This window comes from Corythoichthys intestinalis, chromosome 5 (assembly GCF_030265065.1).
Source record: "Corythoichthys intestinalis isolate RoL2023-P3 chromosome 5, ASM3026506v1, whole genome shotgun sequence".
Classification (NCBI taxonomy): domain Eukaryota; kingdom Metazoa; phylum Chordata; class Actinopteri; order Syngnathiformes; family Syngnathidae; genus Corythoichthys; species Corythoichthys intestinalis.
Genome location: NC_080399.1, coordinates 17,602,049 through 17,619,621, shown reverse-complemented (window position 1 = coordinate 17,619,621; position 17,573 = coordinate 17,602,049). Strand labels below are relative to the sequence as shown.

Genomic DNA, 17,573 nt, shown 5'->3' with positions numbered 1-17,573 from the left:
TGAATATTTCAATGGCACTATTATGTAATTACAGCTTTTTTCCTATTTTCAATCACACTGTAAGTGCTCAGTGGTTTGTTGTGTTACTTTTGATTACAATCATATTACCTATACTTTTTAGAAATAAGACCTTTGTCTTGTTTTTGACACAACACTAGCTCTACCATGCTAGTGTATTTTGGTTCCTTGAGAGCACAGTATTTCTTTTAGCTGTTACTTGACGTAAAATGCACGAGAACTACAGTTCTAGTCGCTTGACGTAAAATGTACGAGAACTACAGTTCTAGTCACAGTAGGGCAATGCTTGTGCATCAGTGTCAAATGCAGGAAGCAGGAGGAAGAGGATGATTTCTTCCTACATGTGTTTTCTCTCCCAATTAGTCTTTGACCAACTGGAAAAAAACATCAGCAAAGGAGGGTAAAGAAGGTCATTGGTGGTAGTGGTTGAAGAGGTGAAGAGGCACCGGATGTAATTTTGTTGCTCCAAAAGTAGAGAGGCCCTCATTCCTTTCATGTTTGCTATTGTTTGTGTGCATTTCCTACTATGCAGCCAAGGCAGGAAAAAGAACAGCAGCAGCGCGCACTTTGATGTCAACATTTTATGCTCCCATGTCAACGCATTGTCTCGTAAGTCCTTTTGTTGCTCTGCTGCCTAATTAAGACCTCAGAGCGACTTGTTGACTCCACAAAGACTCGTGTTTGGGCAGTGGGAGGGTTTGTGCATGTGGGTGTGCCTGCCTCGGCTGGGACATAGCAGGAGTGCAACATGGATTAGCCCCTCGCCCCATAACATACAAAGCATGGCTCGGACACAAGAATGGAGTCATTCATTTACTGTTGGAGGGCCGCTCAAGTGGAGTGTAACAGCAGTGGCGCTGAGCGCTCTTGCATCACAAACTCCAGCTCGGAAACAAGCCGCTTTTGGCAGAAAAGAATGGAAGGGAATAAGCCTTTAATTATCCTCCATTGGACAAATTCGGAATTCACTTTATCAATGTAGAGTAAGATTATATCTATAATTTTAAAGGGCCTAATAAAAATATCTATGTGCTCTTGCATCATACAAGGGGGTGGGTGTTGTGCAAGTGTAAAAACTATGTTAGGGGCTGTTAATGATGAAATGTCAAAACATTAAAATACAGCTATCTGTAAGATATGACTTTCTTTGACTTTCAGTTTATTAAATCATTAGCATAGTGTAACCGTATTTACCGTATTTTAGGACTATAAGTTGCACCTGAGTATAAAATGCCCAATGAAGAGGAAAAAAACATGTACAGTGGGGCAAATAAGTATTTAGTCAACCACTAATTGTGCAAGTTTTCCCACTTGAAAATATTAGAGAGGCCTGTAATTGTCAACTTGGGTAAACCTCAACCATGAGAGACAGAATGTGGGAAAAAAAACAGAAAATCACATTGTTTGATTTTTAAAGCATTTATTTGCAAATCATGGTGGAAAATAAGTATTTGGTCAATACCAAAAGTTCATCTCAATAATTTGTTATGTACCCTTTGTTGGCAATAACAGAGGCCAAACATTTTCTGTAACTCTTCACAAGTTTTTCACACACTGTTGCTGGTATTTTGGCCCATTCCTCCATGCAGATCTCCTCTAGAGCAGTGATGTTTTGGGGCTGTCGTTGGGCAACATGGACTTTCAACTCCCTCCGCAGATTTTCTATGGGGTTGAGACCTGGAGACTGGCTAGGCCACTCCAGGACCTTGAAATGCTTCTTACGAATCCACTCCTTTGTTGCCCTGGCTGTGTGTTTGGGATCATTGTCATGCTGAAAGACCCAGCCACGTCTCATCTTCAATGCCCTTGCTGATGGAAGAAGATTTTTACTCAAAATCTCTCGATACATGGTTCCATTCATTCTTTCCTTTACACAGATCAGTCATCCTGGTCCCTTTGCAGAAAAAATGCCCCAAAGCATGATGTTTCCACCCCCACGCTTCACAGTGGATACGGTGTTCTTCGGATGCAATTCAGTATTCTTTCTCCTCCAAACACGAGAACCCGTGTTTCTACCAATAAGTTCTATTTTGGTTTCATCTGACCATAACACATTCTCCCAGTCCTCTTCTGGATCATCCAAATGCTCTTTAGCAAACCGCCGACGGGCCTGGACGTATACTTTCTTCAGCAGGGGGACACGTCTGGCAGTGCAGGGTTTGAGTCCCTGGCGGCGCATTGTGTTACTGATAGTAGCCTTTGTTACTGTGGTCCCAGCTCTCTGTAGGTCATTCACTAGGTCCCCCCGTGTGGTTCTGGGATTTTTGCTCCCAGTTCTTGTTATCATTTTGACACCACGGGGTGAGGAGGGAGTTGAAAGTCCGTGTTGCCCAACGACAGCCCCAAAAGATCACTGCTCTAGAAGAGATCTGCATGGAAGAATGGGCCAAAATACCAGCAACAGTGTGTGAAAAGCTTGTGAAGAGTTACAGAAAACATTTGGCCTCCATTATTGCCAACAAAGGGTACATAACAAAGTATTGAGATGAACCTTTGGTATAGACTAAATACTTATTTTCCACCATGATTTGCAAAATCAGACAGTCCTGGTCCCTTTGCAGAAAAACAGCCCCAAGACATGATGTTTCCACCCACATGCTTCACAGTGGGTATGGTGTTCTTCGGATGCAATTCAGTATTCTTTCTCCTCCAAACACGAGAACCTGTGTTTCTACCAAAAAGTTCTATTTCGGTTTCATCTGACCATTACACATTCTCCCAGTCATCTTCTGGATCATCCAAATGCTCTCTAGCGAACCGCAGACAGACCTGGACGTGTAGTTTCTTCAGCAGGGGGACACGTCTGGCAGTGCAGGATTTGAGTCCCTGGCGGCGCATTGTGTTACTGATAACAGCCTTTGTTACTGTGGTCCCAGCTCTCTGTAGGTCATTCACTAGGTCCCCCCCGTGTGGTTCTGGGATTTTTGCTCCCCGTTCTTGTTATCATTTTGACGCCACAGGGTGAAATCTTGCATGGAGCCCCAGATCGAGGGAGATTATCAGTGGTCTTGTATGTCTTCCATTTTCTAATAATTGCTCCAACAGTTGATTTCTTTACACAAAGCGTTTTATCTATTGCAGATTCAGTCTTCCCAGCCTGGTGAAGGTCTACAATTTTGTCTCTGGTGTCCTTCGACAGCTCTTTGGTCTTGGCCATAGTGGAGTTTGGAGTGTGACTGACAGGTGTCTTTTATACCGATAATGAGTTAAAACAGGTACCATTAATACATGTAACGAGTGGAGCCTCGTTAGACCTCGTTAGAAGAAGTTAGACCTCTTTGACAGCCAGAAATCTTGCTTGTTTGTAGGTGACCAAATACTTATTTTCCACTCTAATTTGGAAATAAATTCTTTAAAAATAAAACAATGTGATTTTCTAGTTTTTTTTTTCCACATTCTGTCTCTCATGGTTGAGGTTCACCCATGTTGACAATTACAGGCCTCTCTAATATTTTCAAGTGGGAGAACTTGCACAATTAGTGGTTGACTTAATACTTATTTGCCCCACTATATATTGGTTACTAGTGGAGGAAAAAACGATGTGACGAAGCATGCAAAAACATCACAGCACATGTATAGTACAAGAGTTCGGTCGGCAAATAAAGTATTGTAGGTAAGTACCAGCTACCGATCAGATCTGTCAAATGAAACTGTCTGTGCTCTACTGGCCACAAAGTTCAACATAGACAGTTACTGTTATAATTACAACATTTCTTGTGAGTTGGCTCAGAAGGCAAAGAAAGCCACATAGAACTATGTTAAAGAACATAACTAGTAAGAAAGATGTAAGATTATATAAGAACGATTATGTTAAAGAACATAACTAGTAAGAAAGATTATGTAAGAACGATTATGAAGCATGATTAAAAAACTTTTTTAATCATTTACTGTGCTCATTGTATTCATGCTGAGCATCTCTTGCAGTCTTTGAGCAATCACCTCTGAAGAGTACCCTTAGGAGCTATGTTTAACTCATTCATTGCCAAAGACGAGTAAACTTCATCAATTACACTTCAAGATTCAATACAAAAGACCAATTTCACGTCAATGTAGTTTTTTTTAAAACATTTTTTTTTAACAAGTTTGCTTTCTCAACTGTGATTTTCCATCTTGGAAACAACATTAGTGAGGCACAAACACCAGTAGATGGTAATAATGTACCATTTCTGAGAAACAGCTGCATTTTGTAAAACTTATCAATGTTTTGCTGATTAAAGTAAAAGTTTGACTCAATATTTCTTTTGCTGATGAAAGAAAAGAGTATATTCTTTCATTTTTTTTTGGTAAATTCGGTGTATGTAATCCCAGAACATAATAATATGTGGGTCTACAAAAATCAGTCAAACTGCTTTAAAATGACTTTTCATAATGGGTTAGCTGCTCTGAAAATAGCGGACAGTGAGTGATTTAATTGGGGTAACTTATTAGAGGCTCCTTGCAATATTTCTACCCTGGACCAAAAAAATGTATGTGTATGGAATAAGTATTACCCCCCCCCCCCCCACCCACCCACCCACCACCTCTCCCTCCAAAAAAGAACTTCAATATATTGTCAATGATGATTTTGCCCGGACGCAAAACACAGCTGTAACTGTTTCCCCCGTTCATGTGACAACTTGACGACTAATGCGATTTGATGTGTTGTATTTTGTGTGCTTGCATTGTATGTTTTTATGGCTCAGATGAACGCCAGCCACACGGTCAACAAAATGTTCCATCCCGGACTTCTATTTACTCCCGCAGGCTACGCAAATCATGCAAACATGCAGCTGTCACACTCTGGCCTCAGAAGGACAAGCGCCTCTGAGAGAAAACAAATACACAAATGCATGCCATACACTTTAACTACACTATGAGAGGATGACTTGTGTGTGTTGTTTGCATCTAGTGGTTTCTGCTCCAGCATTTAACTCCATACCAGTGGGCTTTTTTTTTTTTGTGCGTTGGTGTTGACACAGATGTGCTGCTATGAGACCAGGGGGCACGCTTTTAGCAAGCATTTCAAACCTGGCCTGTTTTTCCTCTTGTTCGCTCTGCGCAGAGCTGGAGATCCATTCGGGAGAGGTCATATTTAAAATTCAAATGTGCATGTCAAGCCACGACACGGATGCTGGCGATTCAGCCAATTTTTCTTTATTTTTGTGTTTTTATATAAGACGTAAATGGTGCTACACCAACCGCATAACAGGGAAATTACAGACCACCCTCACATTGTTAGATATGCTTTTCTTTTTATTATTAATTTCTTTCCCAGCAGAACTGTTTTAAATCACTAGAAAATGCTATTTGTGGAGCATTGCATGGGGGATGCTTTGCTCACACATTCCTATTAATTTGATGGCATTTTTTGAGTTTTCATTAAAACTCATTGGCTGTCTTTGGCAGGCAAATGAACGTTTATTCTTTCTCCTCTTCCAGTCAAAATGAATTGGACTTTCTTATGGCTGCAGCTATCGAATATTTTATTAGTCAATTAATTGATGGACTAGTTAGTTCGAATAATCGAGTAATCGGAAAAGGAACATGAAAAATTAAATTCCTGAGCTGAGCCTCGAACGGTATATATATATATATATATATTTTGAAATGAGGATCTGTGTACAACAAAAGAACAATTGGCTAACTTACATAGAAAAAGTCCGCTAGCTTAAATTCTATAAAATGCTTAAGTTTTTTTTTTTTTTTTTTTTGCAATGCTCTTAACAAATGGTTCAGACACATATTCCCACAAAAAACAGCTAAATATACCTATAAACCAAAATATGTACGCATTAAAAAACCTTATCTCAAAAAAAGCTTAGCTTACGTTGGTTTTAACAGGGAGCAGTTGGATTCAGCTATGTGAAAAGAGGCAGACCAGAGGGCATTGTATCCACCATAATCAAGAAAACTAAATGCAAACACGTTCAAAATAAACCATTACAACGCCACTTTAATTAAACGAATACTCGAAGCAACAAAATTTAATTTGAGTATTTTTTTTCTAATTGAATACTCGAGTTAAGAGCTGAAAAGAATACTTGAGCAACTTGAGTAACTCGAGTTTAAAAACTGGTCCGAGTAATTTTATTCACCTCGAGTAATCGTTTATTTTGACAGCTCTAAGCATCACGTTTTGCTCGGACTACTTTTAATGCGGGACAACGCGCTGATGTCACGTGCATAGAGGAAGAAGCCAAAAAAAAAAAAAGAAAAAAAAAACTTATTGCAGCCGACAGCCGCTACAAACGACGCCGACGTTGCTAAATACTAGCCCACTCGATGCTACGTTGGTAGCAGGTAGCGTCTGATGAGTCTCATAGAGATCACATGTATGTTGAACTGGATGCGCAATGACAGACTCGACCGCGTCTGGGCAGCGTTAGTAAACAGCCGCCATCTTAAAACAGTAGAGCGCTAAGCGCTAATAAAGAGCGCTAAGCGCTAAAAAATGAGATTAACGTTACTGTCACTAGCTCACGTAACGTTAGCCCTGCGGAGGGCTAGGTTTCTATTAATTATGACCACTTTCGATGCGTGGCTAACGTGTCTTACATACAGGCTTTAACATAACATAGCGTTGTGGAGTGATGAGGGTGTAAAATAAAAACTCAATAACGCTAACTATCAATTTTAGCTCAGTAGTCATTGCTGGCTAAAACACCAACAAGCACTGGTCCCTAATGTGCTCCAATACAGCCTGTATCATACATTTATTTTGAACACTGCAAAAAAAACACTGCAAAAAAAAAAAAAAAAAATTAATAAGATCTAAAGGTTTTTTGAGTGAAAGCAGTGAATTAGTCTTTTTTTTTTTAAATTCTAGTTACATCTGAGATGCAATTGTTGGCTGTTTTCAACAATATACATCGAAAATAAAGACATTGATTGACTGAAAATGGTTCAAGATTAGATGAAATGTCTTGTTTTCTCATGTATATTTATAATTGCTCTTCACCTAAAAATATATTTGTTTTATCCGATTACTCGATTAATCGATAGAATTTTCAGTCGATTACTCGATTACTAAAATATTCGATAGCTGCAGCCCTACTCGAGTTAATCGATTAATCATTGCAGCACTAGACATTCCAGTGCCGTCAGTTGCAGTCAATGGGTTCATCTGATCAGTGTTCGGGTTAAGATTATGAATGGACATTTTTCACGGACACTAAGGGGTGAAAGTGGGCTGAAACACAGTTCCGGTATAAGATTCGGAGCCGGAACGCTGTTCCGGTATACGTTGCTTTGATCCCGAAAATATGACGACAACTGTCAAAACCCTATGAAAAAAAAAAAACTGCTAAGCTGCCACACACGCATCTCATCTCCAAGAAGAAAACAATCCACCAACCTCGATTTACATACACAAGTGTTAACAACAAGCATAATAAGGTGCTTGTGTTGCAACATCCATTTCCACCGATATTTATTATTTGTTTATACCACGGACGGCAGAGCTTCCCCAGCTGCTGCAGTTAACTGAGTCGCTTCGATAGGCGCATGCGCTCAGCAAAGCAAACTGTCTTAGACTCAGTTGTCCGTTCAATTGGCTGACATACTTGTGTTGTCTATCTTATTGTTTTAATAAGTAGACGAGGCGGTAAAATCACGCTTTCTTAATAAACACTTTCGGTTTCACCCGCACTAGTTGCGCAGGATACAGTGTATCACAAAAGTGAGTACACCGCTCGCATTTCTGCAGATATTTAAATATATCTTTTTATGGGACAACACTGACAGAATGACACTTTGACACAATGAAAAGTAGTCTGTGTGCAGTTTATATAATAGAGTTAATTTATTTTCCCCTCAAAATAACTCAAAATACAGCCATTAAAATCTAAACCCCTGGCAACAAAAGTGAGTACACTCCTTAGAAACTACATCCCTAAATGTTCAAATTGAGTACTGCTTGTCAGTTTCCCTCCAAAAGGTCATGTGACTCGTTAATGTTACTAGGTCCAGGTGTGCATAGGGAGCAGGTGTGTTCAAATTTGTAGTGCTGAAAGTTCCAACATGGCACTACATGGCAAAGAGGATCTTAAAAGACGTATTGTTGTGCTACATGAAGATGGACAAGGCTACAAGAACATTGCCAACACCCTGAAACTGAGCTGCAGCACAGTGGCTAAGCTCATCCAGCGATTTAAAAGAGCAGGGTCTACTCAGAACAGGCCTTTGGTTGGTTGTCCAAAGAAGCTGAGCGCATGTGCTAAGCGTCACATCCAAATGCTTTCTTTGAAAGATCGTCGCAGGAGTGCTGTCAGCATTGCTGCAGAGATTGAAGAGGTGGGGGGTCAGGCTGTTAGTGCTCAGACCATACGCCGCACTCTATATCAAATTGGTGTGCATGGCTGTCACCCCAGGAGGAAGCCTCTTCTGAAGACTGTACACAAGAAAGCCCACAAACAGTTTGCTGAAGACATGTCAACAAAGCACATTGATTACGGGAACCATGTCCTATCATCTGATGAGACGAAGATTAATTTGTTTGGTTCCGATGGTCTCAAGTATGTGTGGCGGTGACCAGGTGAGGAGTACAAAGATAAGTGTGTCATGCCTACAGTCAAGCATGGTGGTGGGAATGTCATGGTCTGGGGCTGCATGAGTGCTGCAGGTGTTGGAGAGTTACATTCCATTGAGGGAAACATGAACTCCAACATCCATCCATCCATCCATCCATTATCTTCCGCTTAGTCCGGGGTCGGGTCGCGGGGGCAGCAGCTTTAGCAGGGAAGCCCAGACTTCCCTCTCCCCAGCCACTTCAGCCAGCTCCTCCGGCGGGATTCCAAGGCGTTCCCAGGCCAGCCAAGCGACAGTCTCTCCAGCGTGTCCTGGGTCGACCCCGGGGCCTCCTGCCGGTGGGACATGCCAGGAACACCTCTCCAGGGAGGCGTCCAGGAGGCATCCGAACCAAATGCCCGAGCCACCTCAACTGGCTCCTCTCAACGCAGAGGAGTAGCGGCTCGACACCAAGCCCCTCCCGGATGACCGAGCTTCTCACCCTATCTCTAAGGGAGAGCCCGGACACCCTGCGGAGGAAACTCATTTCGGCGCTTGTATCCGGGATCTTGTTCTTTCGGTCACGACCCACAGCTCGTGACCATAGGTGAGGGTAGGAACGTAGATCGACCGGTAAATCGAGAGCTTCGCCTTTTGGCTCAGCTCCTTCTTCACCACAACGGACCGGTGCAGAGTCCGCATCACTGCAGACGCTGCACCGATCCGCCTGTCAATCTCCCGCTCCCTCCTACCCTCACTCGTGAACAAGACCCCAAGATACTTGAACTCCTCCACTTGGGGCAGGATCTCATCCCCAACCCGGAGAGGGCACTCCACCCTTTTCCGGCTGAGGACCATGGTCTCGGATTTGAAGGTGCTGATCTTCATCCCAACCGCTTCACACTCGGCCGCGAACCGCCCCAGTGAGAGTTGGAGGTCACGGCTTGATGAAGCCAACAGCACCACATCATCTGCAAAAAGCAGAGATGCAATGCTGAGGCCACCAAACCGGACACCCTCAACGCTTCGGCTGCGCCTAGAAATTCTGTCCATAAAAATTATGAACAGAATCGGTGACAAAGGGCAGCCTTGGCGGAGTCCAATCCTCACTGGGAACGAATTCGACTTACTGCCGGCAATGCGGACCGGACTCTGACACCGGTCGTACAGGGACCGAACAGCCCTTACCAGGGGGCTCGGTACCCCGTACTCCCGGAGCACCCTCCACAGGACTCCCCTAGGCACACGGTCGAACGCCTTCTCCAAATATTGTAAATTCTCAGTGAAGGTAAAAGAACTATAAACGAACATGTTTGGAACTATGTATTTAGCAAAAACAGGTGAAATAACTACAAACATCTTCAAAGTGGCCACTCGTTGCTCTGATTACTTTTTGCACACTCTTGCCATTCTTTTGATGAGCTTCCAGAGGGAGTCTCCTAGAATGGTTTTTGACTTCACAGGTATGCCTTTTTAGTATTTATAGTGGAATTTATTGCTTTATCAATGGGGTTGGGACCTTCATTTGTGTTGCACTGAATGAGGTGTGTCCAAATTTGGACTGGATGTTACTTTTTTTTTTTGAAACAAAAAACAAAAAACAAAAAAACAAAAAAACCCCAAAAAGTAAATGTATACATTGCTTCAATTTTAATGTTCATCCAATGTTTTTAAGTAGTTAAAATTCAAGTTTTGCATTTAGATGTGAGGAGATGTGAGAGGAAAAAATACAGAGATTGAGGTAGGGATTACTACTGTTTTTTTTAACTTTTATTTGGAAAATTATTGAAAAAATACAATTTTGAATAAAAATCTGTTTTTTTTTGTTTGTACCTTTTATGGGAATAACTGTGCCAAAAGCAGTTTTATCTGCATTTCAGTGGTTTTAAGAGGTTTGGGAAAATATAAAAATAAATATAAATTCTGGCTCAGTTGCAACCTACATGTCTGGGAGTTCCAGCAATAAATTCTTGACACTTTCACCCCTGTGGACACTAAAAATATTGATCCGATTGGGTCTTGCGCAGGGGTGGGCAAACCGGTCCGCGAGGGCCGCAGTGGGTCCTGATCTTCGTTCCAACTACAGCAAGCACAGACAGTCTAACCAATGAGGTTTCAGCAGAAACAAGAAGCACCTGACTGCAATCAACCAATTGCACTTGTAAGAAACCAGATTGGTGAAAAGCTGTCCTCATTATTGGTTTGAACAAAAATCTGCACCCATAGCAGCCCTTTGTGAATATTTTGCCCACCCCTGGTCTTGCGTGTTCATGCCTCTGAACGTCAAATTATTTTGACATGCGTTGTTGCACTTTTTTTTTGACACCATAAAAATAACGTAGTATCTTATTTCTGAACCAAGTATTCACTAAAATGTTCAGTTTCGAACAAAAAATTACCATTTGTCTTTTGACACATGCTCTTCTCATTGTTGTAGATGAATTAACAGGTCTAAAACATTTTTCCCCCCACGCAACAAACCAAAATGAATTCCATGTATGTTATGTCTTTTTGCTACGACAACAAAAGCATATGAACAGGACGTACTCGTAATTACCAATGTGGTAAGGTTCATATTTCCCACAGCATGTGAAAGCAGCATGACCAAATCTACCTGAGAAAATAATAGAAGCGGAAGCCCTACTGACTTTTAAGCATTGTCTTTTCTTGTGGTAGCTTAAAGCAATGTGTTGACCACATTAATCACGTAGCTCATATAAAGTTTTTTTGTTTAAGTATTTTCTTAAGGCATTTTTTTTAGTAAATTCGTCCTGTATGCATCTAAATAAAAAAAGTTGAAAGCGCACAGTAGTACTTTGGGTGTCAAATTCACCTCTTGTAGAATGTTTCGCCAGTCTAAGACATTTTGGTGAGATGGTAAATAGTTTTTTTGTTATTCGTGAACTATATATCCACACAAACGCACATCGAGGTATCATTTAGCTTAGCAAGGAGGTGTGCGAGTCATTTTTCAAGTGTCCCAGAGCTCGCGAAACATAAAAAAAGCGCATTCATCAGGGTTTCGTCGGCCATGAATTGTGTGTATCCGTCCGGCGAAACAGCCCAGTAGCACAGATATTAGTACACCTGCCCCTCTGCTATTGGATGCGTTGTTGAGGTCAGCGTGGCAGCACTGTGATAACAGAACAAGTCTCTCTTTTGGGCCCCTCAAGACTTCCGCTCCGTTCAAAATGGCTGCCACGGCTTTAAAGATCTCAACTTTTGAATAGTTGTCTACTGAAGCAACCACTTTCCCTGAAAGGGTTGAATATTTTTCACTCGCGTGTTGCATAAAACTGCTGTTGCAAAGTGGTACCAAATTTCCCTGGTGCAGCATAACAGAGAAACAGCATCGCTTGAGTGGCACTTGTGGCAGATTTTATTTGTGTGCCTTGAAAGCCTAATGTAACCGTCACTTTGACAAAGGTTTCCACATCAACACGAAGCAGAAAAAGGGACATATAGAGACAGCAGGCGCAGAAAGTGACTGACTGTATTCGTTAATTTTTTTGATTATTCTACTATGAATCATGACCAAATCAACAAACCACCACTCTGCTGAACCTATACTTAATGTGTTTACGCCAGATGTCATATTTCATTATGCCTGGTGTTTTAAAGTGTTCACTATTTGTGTTTCACAGGTTGTCTCACGCCCAGAGGTCTGCAGTGAAAGTCCTGCGTCGCATGCAATACTTTGTGGCCCGCAAAAAGTTTCAGGTAACAGAAAAATAGATAGGGGAAGAGAACGGATACATATTTTGTTGTGTTGCGGTTGCACAGGAAGAGGAGAGGGGGGAGTCCCGAGAGAACACATCAGTCACACTGTTGCTGTGCATATGTAGCTTTGTGTGTGTGTTTGGAGTATGTCATATTTAAATGCCTGAAACTCCTTCATGTGTTTTTTTGTGCTAGGCTTACGTTATCTACCCGTCTTACCCAGGGGTGAAAGTGGCTAGAATTTTTTGCCAGAACTCCCCAACGTGAAGGTCGCCACGTAGCCAGAAATTTTATTATTTTTCATTCAAAATTGTAGTTTTACAAATATTTGCAAAATAAAAGTTAACAAAAACAGCAATAACCCCAACCTCCATCTCCTAATTTTTATTTTCCCTCATTTCCTCACATACTAAATGCCAAATCTCAATTTTAACTACTTAAGAACATAGGATATACAGTATATTAAAATTGAAGTTCATGTAAACCTTTTTTTTTAAATTTTTTAATTTTTTAATAATGAAGATATAAGTAACATACTTTCAGAAAAATAAGTACAGATGACTTATATTATGCAGAGTGCAAATGGAATATATTTCGAACATTGACTTTTTTAAATCATAAGGAAACGAATAAGTAGCCTAACATAAATGAACAAATATAAGTCCAAAGTGCACATTGACAGCTAAGATGTTTTGAACCTCCCCATCAGAGCAAATAAAACTAAATATAAGAAATAAGCCTCCTCAACTCTTTCATTGCTCTTAAAGATTTGATCCATTTTATGTTGCATTGCCCTTTTTTTGTCGCATCAATTCAACAAGCTTTTTTTTTTTTTTTTGCTGTTGCAGAAAACATGCACATTTGAACCAATCAGAGCTAACCATCCCTGCTGATCACATGTCAGTATGTCAGCCAATGGAATGGATAAATGAGTCCAGGTGTTTTGCTTTGCTGCGTGCATTCGCACATTAACGTGACTCATTATCGTCAGACTCAGATAACTGCAGCAGCTGGGGAAACCGCCATGCCAACCGTGGAATAAAATCAAGAATAAATATAGGTGGAAACGGATTACACAAGCTTACTACACAAGCGCTTTATTATGCTTGTCGTCAACACTTGTTTATGTAAATCTGATGTTGGTAGGCTGTTTTCTTCTTGGAGCTGAAATGCATGTGTTCCAGCTTAGCATTTTTTTTTTTTTTTTTTAACATAGCGTTTTGACAGTTGCTGTCACATTTTTGGAATCAAAGCACCGTGTACTGGAACAGCATTCCGGCCCTGAATCTTATACCGGAACTGCGTTCCTGACCATTCTGGCCCACTTTCACCCCTGGTCTTACCTATGTTTTGTATTGCACAAACATGTTAAGATAATTACTATGATTGGCACAAAACACAAACTTGAACCGGAGCATGACAATTACAGTTGGAATAAAAAACAAGACCTGTGTAGTTTTACCGTAACTTTATCGTATCAGGGGCCGTTTACACGACAACGGCATCAGGGGTGACAACGCAAAAACTTTTATCGAGAGCCCTATCCTTTTGGGGGGCTGAAACCATAGGTGGAGTTTGACTTTTGTGGCGGGCGAGCAAAAATGTTGATAACCCTGAAACGCAGTGTCAAATCAACTTACAAAATGTAATCTGTATGCTCGGATAGTAGCTTAGTTCATGCTCGTACATGCAGGCATCCCGGCTGTGTGTGTGCACGTGCGTGTGTGAGTGCACGCGTTTTTCTGTCTTACCTAGCGGAGAAGTAAAGGCCGCATCCGTTTTGACTGAATTTTCCAGCCAGGAACCTATATAAATAATATGTTGAAAATGAGGATTTTTTTTTTTTTCCCCATCATTTTTTAGGGTTAGTAGAGCAAACAAACTCCTCTCAACATTTTGACGGAGCTTTCCGGCATTTCATGGTCAACATTTTCAATCCTTGGTTCTAGCTGAGTAGTTGTCGTCGCATTTGAAAGCTTATGTTTGAAAAAATGACGTATATGGTGGAAAACACTCAGGTGACTTGAAGTTCCGCTCCAAGACCCACTGGCGCCTCCAGAAATTTTTCATAGGGGTGGCCAGATGGGGCCACTTAAAATCTTGGGGTGGCCGAAACTAAAAGCCATAATTTTAGGTTTTCATTTTATGAAAACCTAAAATTAAAATTAAAAAGTGAGTTTATTGCAGTAAAAAGGTCAGGGGAAAACCATCAGAAAGACTTAAGGACACGGCTACTGATATACTTTGGTGTATTGTGTAATATTTGATGTTACGAATGATTTAATGTGCATAGTCCATAACTGTCCAGTCAACATTTTGAGTTCCACAACAATTCTGTTTTATTGTGTTATGTATATATTAGGCATATGGTTTACATTTAACTAGGGCTGTCAAACGATTAAAATTTTTAATCGAGTTAATCACAGCTTAAAAATTAATTAATCGTAATTCAAACCATCTCTAAAATATGCCATATTTTTCTGTAAATTATTGTTGGAATGGAAAGATAAGACAAGATGGATATATACATTCAACGTACTGTACATAAGTACTGTATTTGTTTATTATAACAATAAATCCACAAGATGGCGTTAACATTATTAACATCCTTTCGGTGAAAGTGATCCACGGATTGAAAGACTTGTCATTCTTAAAGGATAAATGTGAGTTTGTGTATTGTGACTAAATATTGCCATTTAGTGTATTTGTTGAGATCAGTAAATTATACTGTAGCAACTTAACTGTTCTGCCCAAATGCATGATGGGAAGTCGTGCAACCATGACTGTGTGTGGTGGCTGAAAATGCTATACCTTCTCTGCGTTGGGTACACTATAGGGTGTTTAGAAAAAGATCAACTCCTGTCATTCTTCCCCACGTCGCTTCCCACAATATTTATAGTTGCTGTGGGAGAGATGACAAAGCTTTTGCCAATAAAAGCACGACACCAATGAATGCTTGTATCTACTCCACTCACTTGACACTGCCTCTTATCTCTGAAAATAAGTAAAACGGCGCCATTGTAGACTGTTTACCGCGAATGTGTTAATTGCGATAAATATTTTCACATGATTAATTTTAAAAATTAATTACAGCCCGTTAACGCGATAAATTTGACAGCCCTACATTTAACAAAACAAAATTAATGCATTCATTTGGGGTTTAAATGCATCACCGATGCTACAACAATCTAACGATATACTGGCAAGTGGGGTGGCCAGTGGGGTGGCCAACCAATTTGTAGGGGTGGCCGTGGCCACCCCCTGGTGGCGCCACTGCCAAGACCCCCAATTTGGTCAAATTTCAAAATTGTCTGATATGCATGTGTGATACATCATTGAAAGCTTAAAATCTCAATTTTCTGGGGGAAGAAAAATTTTGAACAGGAGGGCATTTTTTAGAACTTTTTTTTTTTTTTTTTTTTTTTTTAAACAGCAAAACTTATCTGGAGGTGAGAGCACGCGAGAGCAGAGTTACAGACACCAGATATGATTGGGTACTTACTAGAGGTGGGAATCTTTGGGTACCTAACGATTCGATTACGATTACGATTCAGAGGCTCCGATTCGATTATAAATCGATTATTGATGTCACCCAAACCCCCCCCCCCTTTTTTTTTTTTTAATGTTTTGTACATTAGTTCCAAAATAGTTTAAAAATCCTATTAGGCTAAACCAAACTAATATTTAAGTATCAAGTGAACAGTTAAAAACATTAAAACTCAAGTCTCCATTCTGTATCAGCAGCTTTAAACTACATTCAATTAATTGAATAATTTGAATCATCCGTTAAAGTTGATAAAATTGCTCCCGTTATTCCATAATTTCCCTTCTGTCTACTTACAATATGTCAAAGTTTTAAAACTGTTTCTTATTGAAAGATAGATTCAAGTCAAGATTTTGCTGATTTAGGAGTATTTCAGATAAAAAGTTAATTAGGTTCGCTACAACATAGCCTTCTAGAGAAGTCCACTGCTTTAAGATGGTAGCTACTAAACGGCAAGCATGTCGTTTCGCATCTAGTTCTGCATATATGTGATATCTACTATAGCCGTATGTGGCCGTATATTTGTAGCAACTAGCAACTGGGCGTTGTTTGAACCAGCTGTCGGCCGCAGTCAGGTATTTTTGTTTTTTTTATCTAGCGGCATCTGTTGAACATGATATTTGCTCTCGGTCCGTTCCTCATTGCGTCCTGAAGACTGACTGTGTTTTAGTTCTGCTTTACCTGGTATCATTCAATAATCGGAATTTGGATGTTTGTGAATCCTTCTCGAATCTTCCACGGCCGAATCGCGAATAATTTAAGAATCGGAAATTTCGCACGCCTCTAGTACTTACGTTGTTTCGATCCAAAAACTCCATGTAGCATGTATTGCTGAGTGTCAAGACACAGCTGTGAATGGCCACAGCGGGATTTTGGGGGAATTTTATGGGTGAAACAACAAGGGTCGCAATGCAGAAATCACAGATATCAAGGACTGGTCAAGATTTTCTTTTTCATATATTTACCTTTTTAAACTTTTTTTTTTTTTTTTTTCAATTTTTCTCTGTTTGGATCGATTATTTATCATCTAACATAGCGGAGGAAATGTGACACACACACACACACAAAAAATACAATTAAGCGATAGTTATGAGGTAGATATCCGTGACTTTTTTACAGACACCCTTTTTTAATTGGGACGTAATTTGTTTAAAAGTTTAAAATATGCGAGTGAATAATTTCTTAGTTTTTTTTTTTTTTTAATGAAATATTAGACATCAATTAATGATTTTAGGCTAAAAATGACAGACATTTTGAATAATAAATATAAATAATTACCTTCGTTTTATGGCTGGGTTGAAACAAAAGCGGTTGAACGAAGTCTGAAAACGGGTTTTTTTAAAGTTTTCAACAGCATTTTCTCCACCAGGGGGCAGTCATGCTCTTTGGACGAATAATGCTTCATTTATGTATTTTTTTTTCTCTCATCGGAATTCAATGACCCCCCCCCCCCCACCCCCCCCCCCCCCTTTGGCTTAGTGTGGTTATGTAATGGGTTATTGTACAGCACCATTATAACAACAGTCCACATTGATAACTTTGTGCCGAGAAAAAAAATACCTTGTTAAAAAAAAAAAAAAAAAAAAAAAAATATATATATATATAAGCAGTTACTCACAATGTTACTCATTACTTGAGTATTCTTTTCACCAAATACTTTTTTACATGAGTATATTTTATGGAAGACTACTTTTACTTGAGTAATGTTATTTTGAAGTAACGCTACTCTTACTTGAGTAAAATTTTTGGTTACTCTACCCACCTCTGCTCAGTTGTCCAAAGAAAATTCACCTCTCTTTTTAAGACT

The 17,573-nt window shown here is 40.1% G+C and overlaps 1 protein-coding gene across 4 annotated transcripts in view; it reads left to right on the top strand.

The window, feature by feature from the left end:
* The window catches only part of kcnq1.2 (potassium voltage-gated channel, KQT-like subfamily, member 1.2), a 430,571-nt gene that overhangs the window by 229,825 nt on the left and 183,173 nt on the right, over nt 1-17,573 (top strand). For all 4 annotated transcript variants that reach the window (XM_057836472.1, XM_057836473.1, XM_057836470.1 and 1 more), the window contains one exon: nt 12,147-12,222. In XM_057836472.1, coding sequence (XP_057692455.1) covers nt 12,147-12,222 — 76 coding nt within the window. The remainder of the gene's footprint in view (nt 1-12,146; nt 12,223-17,573) is intronic.